Genomic DNA, 12,383 nt, shown 5'->3' on the forward strand with positions numbered 1-12,383 from the left:
AAAACCCCCTTTGGGATCTCCCTATCTCTGGCCATCAGAAGTAACCACGTATATACCATGTATACCATTTTCTAGCTTTTCTATTTCTTTCCTCCTCTTAGTATCAGGATCGTTATCATGTGGAAGGTCATTTTTTCACAGTCCCACCCATAATCTGTTCTCACTAGCCAGTCCATTCTCCTTCCCCCATTCCCTAGCAAAAACTTATCTGTGGGTATGGAATGATTCATCCAATTTTAATATGGTAAGAGATAACTAAAAATAGCCATCAATTTAAAAATACTTGCTTTAAAGAGTTTTTCTGTGTTCTGACACCAGATGTGAGATGGATTTGCTGTGTGGCAGGGCATTTTTGTTTCTCTTGGCCTTGGTATCTCCCTCTGTAAAATCGGGGTAATTTGTGAATTAAAGGCAAGTAGGGAGATGTATTACTCTAATTAGACCACAGGCAAAACAGAAAATTATAATGAACTTGAAGAATTGTGGGAAGAAACCCCAAAGTGGGTTTTGATTTGGAAAGATGGAAGAATGTTTGAAAACATGATAGGATACAAAAGACTGAAGACACCTGAGATTTGTTCTACCAGAAAGGACTACATAAACCTAAAAGATCATACCCATAGTTTGAGACTGCTTGAGTGAATGATCAGCAGTCACCTAGTAAGTGATCTGTTCTTACAGTTGGAACCTTTAAAGACGAACAGTTCTTTCAGGGTAATAGATCAGACTTGGGGATAAAAGACTGGGAAAGTGATGTACGAAGCCATTTGATGCCACAGGATAGTAGCACTTTGAGAGGGTCAGCATGTTGTTTAGTGCCCACAAGGAGATTAGTATTCACCTCGAGCTCCCAGGACCCAGGATCTAGACAGCTGTGGAGATGCTAACTCACCTCGGAGGCTGGGGTGGGAGGTTTGGGGGAAAATAAAAGAAAAATACTTGCTTTGTATTTCAAACATTGCTGGGCATTTTCTACTCAAGAATTGAATAATATGCTAGACTAATTACTTCTTATGGTGCATTAAATCTTTTAGGCAACTAGCAGGCACTCAAGGTTTACTATTTAAGGTTATTTAATATATCTTATAACTCTCCTGTGTATGCCCCCTCCCACCTGAATTACCCATCTTAAGCCTTCATATCCTCTCACCTGGCCATTCTGAAGTTGTCTCAGAACTAACATTCTTACCTAGTTTCTCAATAGTCTCCATTTCATCACCCATACATCTGCCTGAGTGATCTTTGTAAGTAAGCATCTTCATTCACCACTCTCCTACTTAAAACTCCTTTTCAGTGTCTCAGGATAAGGTCAGATTTCCTAGCATTGTGCATAACCACCTCTTTGTGCCCAATGCTTGATTTGGATTCCTGTCTGCACAGTCTCATCTCTCAGTGCACCACTAAACTGATTGTAAGAATTATTTGCAGTCCTTGAATATGCCACGCTACTTCACAATGTCACTTCACCCTATGCCTGGAAAGTCTTTCCTATTCTGGTTTATGTGAAGAGCATCTATCAGCTTTCAACATGCAGCTTAAGCATCAATTCTTTTAGAAAGTGTTTCCTAACCCTCTCCCATAGATAATTGGCCTCCTCCTTCTTTGTCCTTCCCCTCCCCTAAAAGTTATCACATACATGAACAACATTCTCTCACATTCAAAACATATTTTTCCTTAGTTTTGTATACAGTTGCCACTCTAATATATAAACTTCAAGAGCATAGAGGGCATCTTATTTTTGTATTCTAACATAAAACAGCACTCAATAAACGTTAATTAAAGAGCGAAGATAACATTTAAAATAAACAATTTATTCCTAAGTTTCTTAGCATCTTTTCTGAGTTTCAGACGAACACTTATAAAATTCCACAGGACATCTCCACACATATGTTCTGTAAGTACTTCAAGTTCAGAATGTCTACAACAAAACTCGTTATTTTCCCTGGAAAGTTACTTGTTTATCTGAGTTTCCTGTTTCACTAATGGCCTAATTTACCGTCTGACCCAAACTAAAAATTCACCTTCCTACCTTTAGTCTATCTTTTCTTCAATTCACCCTTCATACTCATCAATTATCTTGACAAAAATAACTTTTCTAATACTGCCACTTCTCTACTTAAATAACACACTTTATGGCTTATTCTATTAGGAGGATAAATTCAAACAATTTGGCAATAACACTCACAATCTGGCAACACCTACCTTTCTAGCCTCATCTCTTTGCAAGTTTCTCCTATGGACCTTAACCTTAAGTTCTTAAAGAAATGTATAAAGAAATGTAGGTAGGTGGCCAATAGCAAGACATTCATAACAGAAATATAAATATTTCTAGCTGCCAGAAGCAAGAAAATAAAGCAAATTCCAATTGTTTTGTCACATCTAAATGTGTTGCAGGGTAATGGTATGAATCTATTTATGGAAGACAAATGCATATACACACCCATACATATCAGGAGAATAGGGGAAATGGGTGGGTATGAAGAGCAATGGCTAGTACAATGAATCTGGGGAACAAACAAAATCTATAAAGGCATTTTTTTTTTTTTTTTTTTTTAGATGGAGTCTTGCTCTGGCACCCAGGCTGGAGTACAGGGGGGCGATTCGGCTCAATGAAACCTCCACCTCCCGGGTTCAAGCGATTCTCCTGCCTCAGCCTCCTGAGTAGCTGGTATTACAGGTGCACACCACCATGCTGGACTAATTTTTGTATTTTTAGTAGAGATGGGATTTCACCATGTTGACTAGGAAGGATGGTCTTGAACTCCTGACCTCAAGTGATCCACCTGCCTCGGCCTCCCAAAATGCTGGGATTACAGATGTGAGCCATCGCGCCTGGCTTAAAAAATCTGTTGACTAAACAATGCATGAACAGGACAAGAATGTTTAATCAGGCTTCACTATAAAATATCCAAAGATTATCCACTTCTCTTTGCTCCCTCCTGATAATGGACATGAAGCCTTCTCAACAAGTGAAAGGGATCTCCCTCATTATCAACTAATAAGTGGCATTTTGGTTTATATGGTAGTCTCTTCTCCATGGGTCAGAATAACCCTGAGTCAGTGGACAAAATGAACCTTGTAGATCTAAAATGCTGAGGACCAGCCCTCAGGCAGTGGTAAATTCCCTGATATAATACAAGCCTGTAAAGTATGATGGCCGTCGGGCAGTCTCTCCCAATGCCACTTCAGTTGCTGACAGTTAATTACCTACTACAAGGCAGAGATGCTAAAATCCAATTCACAGCTCACTGCCTTCAAGAAGATTCTTTGACACCCTTTCTTCCCCCAACCTGAGTTTATCATAATTGTTTCTGGACTCTCATCTTTACTCAACTATATCAGTTATCATATGTTATCAGTTACATATCATACCGTAATGTCTGACTGCTTCCCTCTAGCCTCTGCATGCCCTGAAGTCTGGCATCATCTTTATTATGTGCTTTGCTCATATAAGTGTATATTGTTTTTTTCTTGTTTTGAGACGGAGTCAGTCTCACTCTTTCACCAGGCTGGAGTGCAGTGGCGCAATCTTGGCTCACTGTAACCTCCACCTCCCAGGTTCAAGCAATTCTCCTGCCTCAGCCTCCCAAGTAGCTGGGACTACAGGCACACGCCACCACACCCAGCTAATTTTTTTATTTTTAGTAGAGATGGGGTTTTACCATGTTGGCCAGGATGGTCTCCATCTTTTGACCTTGTAATCCGCCTGCCTTGGCCTCCCAAAGTGCTGGGATTACAGGCGTAAGCCCCTGCACCTGGCCCCTATAAATGTGTACATTTATTGGGTGAATTCTTGATCCTGACTTGTGATACCTCAAGCTAACACCATTATCTCAGTCTTTTTTTTTTTAAAGACCAGAATTAAATTTCAGAAGACTAATTTAATTTTTAAAGACTAATTAAATTTCACTTACATTTTTTGAGAGAAAACAGTTGTCATAAAACACTTTAGAAGATGGGAAATTATTGCAAAGCAGATAGATTTCTGTTAAATGTGGGAACTGCTATTAGGAAGGCTTTAAAAAAGAGTCCCCTCAGAGATTCAAACCCATTCTGTTCACAAGGCACATGCCCTGTGTCATTCAACCCAATCTAAGCATTAGTTTTCCTCTGTAAAACAGGATTACTAACATCACCCTTGTATCATTTCTGTGATGATTAACAGAGATAATGTATTTATAGACGTCTCAGTGACAATCCTTATCTATATGGTATTTAACATCAGTAAATCTATAGAACTACACAACAGCAAGAAATTAACTTGCTGTATCCTTCATTGGAAGCTTTCAGGGATACGAGAAGCTCACTCTCACTACAGATCATATACTACTTCCCACAAAGTACAGAACAACTGGTTGGCTCACCCTAGGATAAAAGAAAAGGGATATGGGAGGAGGATTAAATGTGACCCCCATTTACCCTGCTTATCTTCATCTGGAAAGTAAGTCTGTTAGAAACATGGAACTTGTCCCTGATTCCTCCTTGCCAAAACTCTATTATTTCCAAAAGGAAGTTAGTCAAAGGGACCGTGATGTTAAACAGGAGAGCGCTAGCATTAACAAATGTGAAAACCTCTTAAATAAAGACTAAAAAAGATATGACCACATTATCTTTTGAATGCTATCAGGAAATACGTAGCAAAGCAATCTAAAATTCCTTACGTTCTTCTGGTTTCATTTCGGTTATTTTTTGCAGCCAATTCTTCCATGTTTGGCAGTCACAAGGCTCATGTGCTTCACCAAGGCACTCCCTAAAGAAAATGAACATAGAAAAGACAATTTTAAAATATTCTTCATCAACATCAAGGCAAAAAAAAAAAGTGTGTAGAGGCTGGGCATGGTGGCTCATGCATGTAATCCCAGTACTTTGGGAGGCCAAGGTGGGTGGATCACCTGAGGTCAGGAGTTCGAGACCAGCCTGGCCAATATGGTGAAACCCCATCTCTATTAAAAATACAAAAAATTAGTAGGGCGTGGTGGCACATGCCTGTAATCCCAGCTACTCAGGAGGCTGACGCAGGAGAATCGCTTGAACCTGGGAGGTGGAGGTTGCAGTGAGCTGAGATCGCACCATTGCACTCCAGCCTGGGCAACAAGAGCGAAACTCCGTCTCAAGAAAAAAAAAAAAAGGAGAAAGTATTCTTCCAATTTTAAAGTTGAAAAAGCTAAGACATGGTGATTAATGAGAGATGGAGCATTTCAATGGAGGCATTAAAAATGAGATTCCAAAGCTTGATACCATTAGACCAGTTAAAAAAAAAAAATCAGTACATTTATTTACATATTTCAAAAGTTCTAAATAGATTAATATTTATAACTTAGATCTGCAAGCCTTCAGAGCTTTAAAACATTTGATTAAATTACATTTTATCCTCATTAATATTTTAAATTCTTGTTATTCAAAGGTGTATTCCTGGCCATTACTGAGCAGCTTTTTAGACATGCAGAAGAACAGGCCCCATGAGATTTACAGATTAGAATCTATATTTCATCAAAATTACCAAATGAACCTTCTTCATTTTAAAGTTTGAAAAACACTGTTTTAAGTCAAATTATTATAGTTAATTGTACCTCTGCATCTCCAGGTAACAGCTAGGGTAACTCAATTTACTTTTATTGGAATTTGGGAAATTTTGATTTAAATAATTAAAAACATCAATTTATCATTTGTAACTCTATTTTATATTCTTTCCATAGCTATTTAAGAAGTCAAACACTAAAACGAGCCTAAAGCCTTGACAAACCGCCATTTTAATTCAAGATGATGCTATATTGTACAGAACAAAGGTAATTATTCCAGTCAATGATAAAATATTATTCGGAGGAGGGAACAACCCAATCTAGAAGTGATATCATCACCATCAGTGCTATTTTAAAAGATTTCATTTACAAAGGTTAAGCTTGGGCAGGGAGGGGTGGCTCACGCCTGTAGTCCCAGCTACTTGGGAGGCTGAGGTATGAGAATCACTTGAGTCTGGGAGGCAGAGGCTGCAGTGAGCTGAGATCATGCCACTGCAGTCCAGCCTAGGTGACAGAGCAAGACCCCATTTCGAGGAAAAAGAATAAAAAAAGGTTAAGTGTGTTAAGAAGATACACCAACTGACTCATGTAGTCTTACAAACTAAGAGGTAATTAAGATGTATTGATTATACTTCATATTTGTTAAAATAGTGATTACTAAAAAAAAGAAGGTTTTGGTGTGGATGTGCAAAGACTGGAACTCTTGTGCACTGCTGATAGAAATGTAAATGCTGATGCAGTTGCTGTGAAAAATAATTCGGTGACTCCTCATAAAAAACTTAGAATTACCATAGGATTCAGCAATTTCATTCTAAGGTATGAAAAAACTGAAAGCAAGGATTCAAACTTGTACACTAACATTCACGGTATTATTCACAACAGCTAAAAGGGGGAAACAACCCAAGTGTCTATCAACAGATGAATGGAAAAACAAATTGTGGAGTATACACACACACACACACACACACACACACACACACGTTCACACAATACAATATTCAGCCATAAAAAGGAATAATATCTGCATACATGCTACACTATGAATGAGCTTTAAAAACATTTTGTTAAGTGAAATAAGCCAGACACAAAAGTACAGATATTCTAGAATTCCACTTAAATTAAATATCTAGAATAGGCAAATTCATAGAGAAAGAAAGTAGAGTGGTTGTTACCAGCCTGGGGGAGGAGAGGATGGGGAGTAACTGCTTAATGGTCATAGAGTTTCTGTTTGGGATCATGAAAAATTTCTGAAAAGGAAAAGTGGCTATGAGACGTTATAGTTGCACTCTGAATGCAATTAATGTCACTGAATTGCATACTTAAAAATGGTTAAATGGTTAAAAAAAAAAAATCACCAATTGCCTTGAAAGGGTAATTTAGTTTCCTTACACTCCTGACTTATCACCTAATCTGACACTTGGGAAACCTTTTCCATAATTGTGGTTTTACAGAGCTCCTAGCAACTTAGTGGTAGCTTAACAGACATTCAAAAAATATTGGGTTGATTAAAATATGGAAGGAGCTGGGCACAATGGCTACTCGGTAGGCTGAGGGAGAAGAATCAATGGAGCCCAGGAGTTTGAGGCTGTAGTGTGCTATTACCATTCTGTGAATAGCCATGGCACTCTAGCCTGGGCAACACAACACGACCTAATTTCTTTAAAAAAGTGGATATATAAAGTCAGGAAACAACAGATGCTATAGAGGATGTGGAAAAATTGGAATGCTTTTACACTGCTGGTGGGAGTGTAAATTAGTTCAACCATTGTGGAAGACAGTGTGGCAATTCCTCAAGGAGCTAGAACTACAAATACCATTTGATCCAGCCATCCCATTACTGGGTATATACCCAAAGGATTATAAATCATGCTACTATAAAGACACATGCACACATATGTTTATTGTGGCACTATTCACAATAGCAAAGACTTGGAACCAACCCAAATGTCCACCAATGATAGACTGGATTAAGAAAATGTGGCACATATAGAACATGGAATACTATGCAGCCATTAAAAAGGATGAGTTCATGGCCTTTGCAGGGACATGGATGAAGCTGGAAACCATCATTCCGAGCAAACTATCACAAGAACAGAAAACCAAACACTGCATGTTCTCACTTACAAGTAGGAGTTTAACGAAGAGAACACATGGACACAGGGTGGGGAACAACACACACTGGGGCCTGTCGGGGGCTGGGGGGCTGGGGGAGGGATAGCATTAGGAGAAACACCTAATGTAGGTGACGGGTCGATAGGTGCAGCAAATCACCATGGCACGTGTATGCCTATGTAACAAAACTGCACATTCTGCACATGTACCCCAGAACTTAAAGGTATGAAAAAAAAAGTGGATACATTAGATTCACTTTAGTGCATACTAACACCAACTCTGCTTTCCAGAAATGTAATGGATACCTGTGATAACTGCTAATTTTAATTTGGCACACATGCTAGCAGACATTAGAGTAAGAAATATGCCACAGATCAGGAACAGTGTTTCCATATGGTGCCTGCAAACACAGGTGGGAATGCAGAATCTACATTTCTCATGACTCATTTAAAAAAGCTTGTTTGTCATTTGCATTTCAATAAAGCTAGAAAAATTAAAAAAAAAAAAAAAAAGAGCCCTGAAGTACAAAAAGCCCTTATATATCTGCAGTAACTAAAACAAACAAATGCAATCAATGAAATAAATTATTTCTATTAAGATTTTTTTCCCTGGAGACTTTTTTCCCTTGGAGATTAAACAGCATATTCAATATCCATTTCCTGGCAGAATCAATGCTAGTAAATACTGGTTTTGCTGTCAGAACATTTTCTGAAAACGTTCTGGAAAAAAGAAAAAAAAGAAAGAAAGAAATCATGGGGGAACAAAGCCCAGTGTTTTCAAATAAAGTCTGAAAAAAAAAAAAGCCACTTCTTCAAAAGGCCATAATTGCTTATCGATGCGCTTGGCTCTCCAAGACTGTCCTGGACAGCAAAAGAAGGTTTTCTTTTCTAGAACCTCACAGGAGGACAAAGACTTGCTGCTTCCTTGGTTGTGAGCCCAATCAGTAGGACCACTTCAGGGTGTTATAACTGGTTGGCACAGTTTCTACTAGTTTCCACTGCAATATTAAAAAAGGATTAAAAAAAAAAAACCAAAAAAACCCCAGCAGCTTACTAATAAAAAAATAAGCTACAGCATGGACTGTGAATTAAAGAGGTTGAGGTTGCCATTTTTTTTTTCTTTTTTTGAGATGGAGTCTTGCTCTGTGGCCCAGGCTGGAGTACAATGGCATGATTGCCACTCACCACAACCTCTGCCTCGTGGGTTCAAGTGATTCTCCTGCCTCCTAAATAGCTGTGATTACAGTTGCACACCACCATGCCCAGCTAATTTTTTGTATTTTCAGTAGAGATGGGGTTTCACCATGTTGGCCAGGCTGAACTTGAATTCCTGACCTCGTGATATGCCTGCCTCGGCCTCCCAAAGTGCTGGGATTACAGACGTGAGCCACTGCGCCTGGCCGAGGTTGCCACTTAATACTATAAAATATATTTAAAAACTAAGGCATCTGGAAAAATAAATTCAGAATTCTCCAAAGTATAGTAATAATAAAGTCACTAAACATAGTAGGTAATTGACATTCTAGATGATCAACATAGGGAAGAGAGGTTATTCTGAGAAAAGTAGTGAAGATGCTAGAATGCCAACTTCCTGAAGAAAGTTTATTTTTTTCTTTTTCTTTTTTTTTTTTTTTGAGAGTCTTGCTCTGGCACCCAGGCTGGGGGGCAGTGGCATGATCTCGGCTCGCTGCAGCTTCCACCTCCTGAGCTCAAGCCATCCTACTGCCAGCCTCCCAAGTAGCCAGGACAAGAGGTATGCACCACCATGCCCAGCTAATTTTTGTATTTTTTGTAGAGACAGGGTTTAACTACTTTGCCAAAGTGGTCTCAAACTCCTGGGCTCAAGGGATCCGCCAATCTCAGCCCCGCAAAATGCTGGGATTACAGCTGTAAGTCCCTGAGACTGGCCTACATTCCTGAAGAAAATTTTAACCAATGACCGTTGACAAGTATTCTAAAGTCCCTGGTATCTGTTGCTGAAACTGCATCTCAAAATGTCAGCAAAACAAGAGTATGGAGAGGGGAATCTCAGGACATAGCCTACTGAATCTCAGCCAGAGACACCAATAGGGTGGGTTTATTCAGGTAAAAAAATATCCTGGTAAAAGATTATAAAGAAAAAAATAGTTGCCTAATCTAAATTCCTCCACCTAGTTCAAATATGATTGGTTAACCTAACATCAAGTGATCAAGGAATGGCTCTCTTCTTGAAAATGTACCACTGGTTGCATGACTATACAGTGGTTCTAATGGGCTCTGAAAAAGGAAAAAACTTTCCACCATTTTAAAATTTATTACCTGATGGAAGAAATTCCTATCCAGAAGTTGGCAATTTCAATTAAATGCCATTTTAGAACATTTTATTAATAAGTAATTCTGACTGAATTAAGTAGAAATCCTAATTTCTATGCTTCTCCCCTGTAGCTAACGTTTTTTAGTACACCAGGTAATGTTCTAAATATTTCACGTGAACGGACTCATTTAATTCTCTTAACAATTCTTTGTAACTGGTACTTTTTATCCCAATTTTACATGCACAGAAAGGTTCAGTAACCTACCAAAGGCCACACAAGTAAAGACTGGATAAGCTAAAATCTGAAGCTAAATAGTTTGGTTCTGGAAACTTGCACTCTATGTTGACTGCATTAGATAGGAAGGCTTTATTTATCACATTATTTTAGGAGAGGATGTTTATCACCAAGCCATAGAGCTAGTTAGTGGCAAAGCTATATCACAGGCAGGTCCTGTCCATCTCCCAGATTATTATCTCTGTACTCTGTTGAAATTTGATAAATTGAACCCTCAAGCGGTATTTATTTATGGAGATGTGTTACTCTGCAGAGAGTATACATGATATTTAAACAAGGTCTTTTGATTGAACTACCAAATAAGTAGTATCATGTTTTTATTTCTGGGACTGTGAAGAGCTGGAAAATGTTCTGCTAGTTGGCAGGAGTCTGATACTTAAATAGCTAGATACTGCCAATCTAGAAAAATCTTTTCTTCTGTAACTAGAGCTGTTAATCTAAGGGCTTAAAACTGATTTTGTAAGAAAAGATGAGACACAATTATTAGGTCTACAAATACAGACTGCTTCATCTATTTTGTCCACAGGACTCCTGGAGAGTCCCTTGGCCTGTGAGGTCTGTGGAGGGGGAGATGATGCATGCAACTATTGCTCTGAATAAAGGAGTAGGTATTGATCAAAATCCTTATTGTGAATGTTGGAGAAAAAAGATACCCACTTTCAAACTTTTCTCCAAACTTGACAGGTCTGTATACCATACTCTCTGATCCACTGGAAACTTAAGTGGACTAGAAACCTGATACTGTGGTTTCTCAAGTTGTACATCACTATGATTCAAAAATTTGTTCCTTTTAAAGACTTCTTTACACAGTTTCAGTAAATAAGTGCTCAACCGCTAGGTGATATAAACTTTATTATTATTTTTCTCTTTTTTTGAGACGGAGTCTCCCTCTGTTGCCTGGGCTGGAGTGCAGTGGCTTGATCTCGGCTCACTGCAACTTCCGCCTCCCGGGTTCAAGCAATTTTCCTGCCTCAGCCTCCCGAGTAGCTGGGACTACAGGAGCGTGCCACCACGCCCAGTTAATTTTTTGTATTTTTAGTAGCGACAGGGCTTCACTGTGTTACCCAGGATGGTCTCGACCTCCTGATCTCGTGATCCCCCTGCCTCGGCCTCCCAAAGTGCTAGGATTACAGGCGTGAGCCACCATATTATTATTTAGAATATTTCCTGCCAATCAATTTCAGTGAATAAAATATGTTTGACTGTCTATGTGTTTAGAAGAGAAATTCCAAGTAAGGTTTTCAGTTTTCAATGCACACTGGTGATTAGGGACCAGAGTAAAAAGAGAGGAAAGAAATGGCCACCATACCATCTTAAGTTTGGTGGCCAAGAAGTATTTCTGACAACAAATCTGTGAAGAGTTGTCTCAGAGAAGAGAGACACTTTGTGTCAGTTCAGAAGGCAGAGAAGTTACACAGTAGCATATTTTACTTAATTAAAAAGAAAAAAAAAAACAGAGGAAAAGTCATTGGTTCAAGTCAGAACCCATCTAAGTTTTGAGTATTGTCTTGAGATAATTTTGCCCAGATCACACAAATTGTATTATAAAGGCTAGGGGGAGAAACCAAGCTAGCTTCAATTACTAAGGGCATGGAACTTGGTGCACAGCTAGAGAAGGGTATCCTGTGGTGGGAAGGGGAATCCCTATTAATACTACTTGTCTCCCAACAATGAATATATTTAGTTACATCCATGCAGGTATCTCTTGGGTATGGCTGAACTGTTTCTGTCATATATAGTTCTTGAAAAGAAGAAATTATTATTGTCTTTTGTTGTGGTTTTTGTAGTCATCTTTAGAAAATTATTTCTGAGCTTTTCAAGAAGGAAAGAAGCAAAACCAGAACCATTCGCCTTTAATTTGTGAAGATCTCTCTTGCAAAACGTCTTTTTACATGAACAGATTTTGCTTCTCATTGAAATAAGAGACAAAGGCAACAGAAAGCATATGACAATTTCTACTTAGATTTTAAAATTATAGACAAAGCTCTTATACTATATGAATAAGGGTATAAAGCTAAGAATGCAAAAAAAAAAAAAACCAGGAACTGTAAATTAACGCCTAGAGACATGAAGTAGGCAATACAAAAAAATCCATCCTATAACTTAATGAATACCAAAACTGAAAGATTAAGTTGAAGAACCTAAATCTGAGTTTGTCCTTCACT

General features: G+C 38.5%; 1 protein-coding gene across 4 annotated transcripts in view; it reads right to left on the reverse strand.

Moving 5' to 3' along the window:
* ANKIB1 (ankyrin repeat and IBR domain containing 1) overlaps positions 1-12,383 on the reverse strand; it is a 153,333-nt gene that overhangs the window by 23,987 nt on the left and 116,963 nt on the right. For all 4 annotated transcript variants that reach the window (XM_023226683.3, XM_023226684.3, XM_023226681.3 and 1 more), the window contains one exon: positions 4,662-4,750. In XM_023226683.3, the coding sequence (XP_023082451.1) occupies positions 4,662-4,750 (89 nt within the window). The remainder of the gene's footprint in view (positions 1-4,661; positions 4,751-12,383) is intronic.

Source organism: Piliocolobus tephrosceles, chromosome 8, assembly GCF_002776525.5.
Source record: "Piliocolobus tephrosceles isolate RC106 chromosome 8, ASM277652v3, whole genome shotgun sequence".
NCBI classification, from domain to species: Eukaryota; Metazoa; Chordata; class Mammalia; order Primates; family Cercopithecidae; genus Piliocolobus; species Piliocolobus tephrosceles.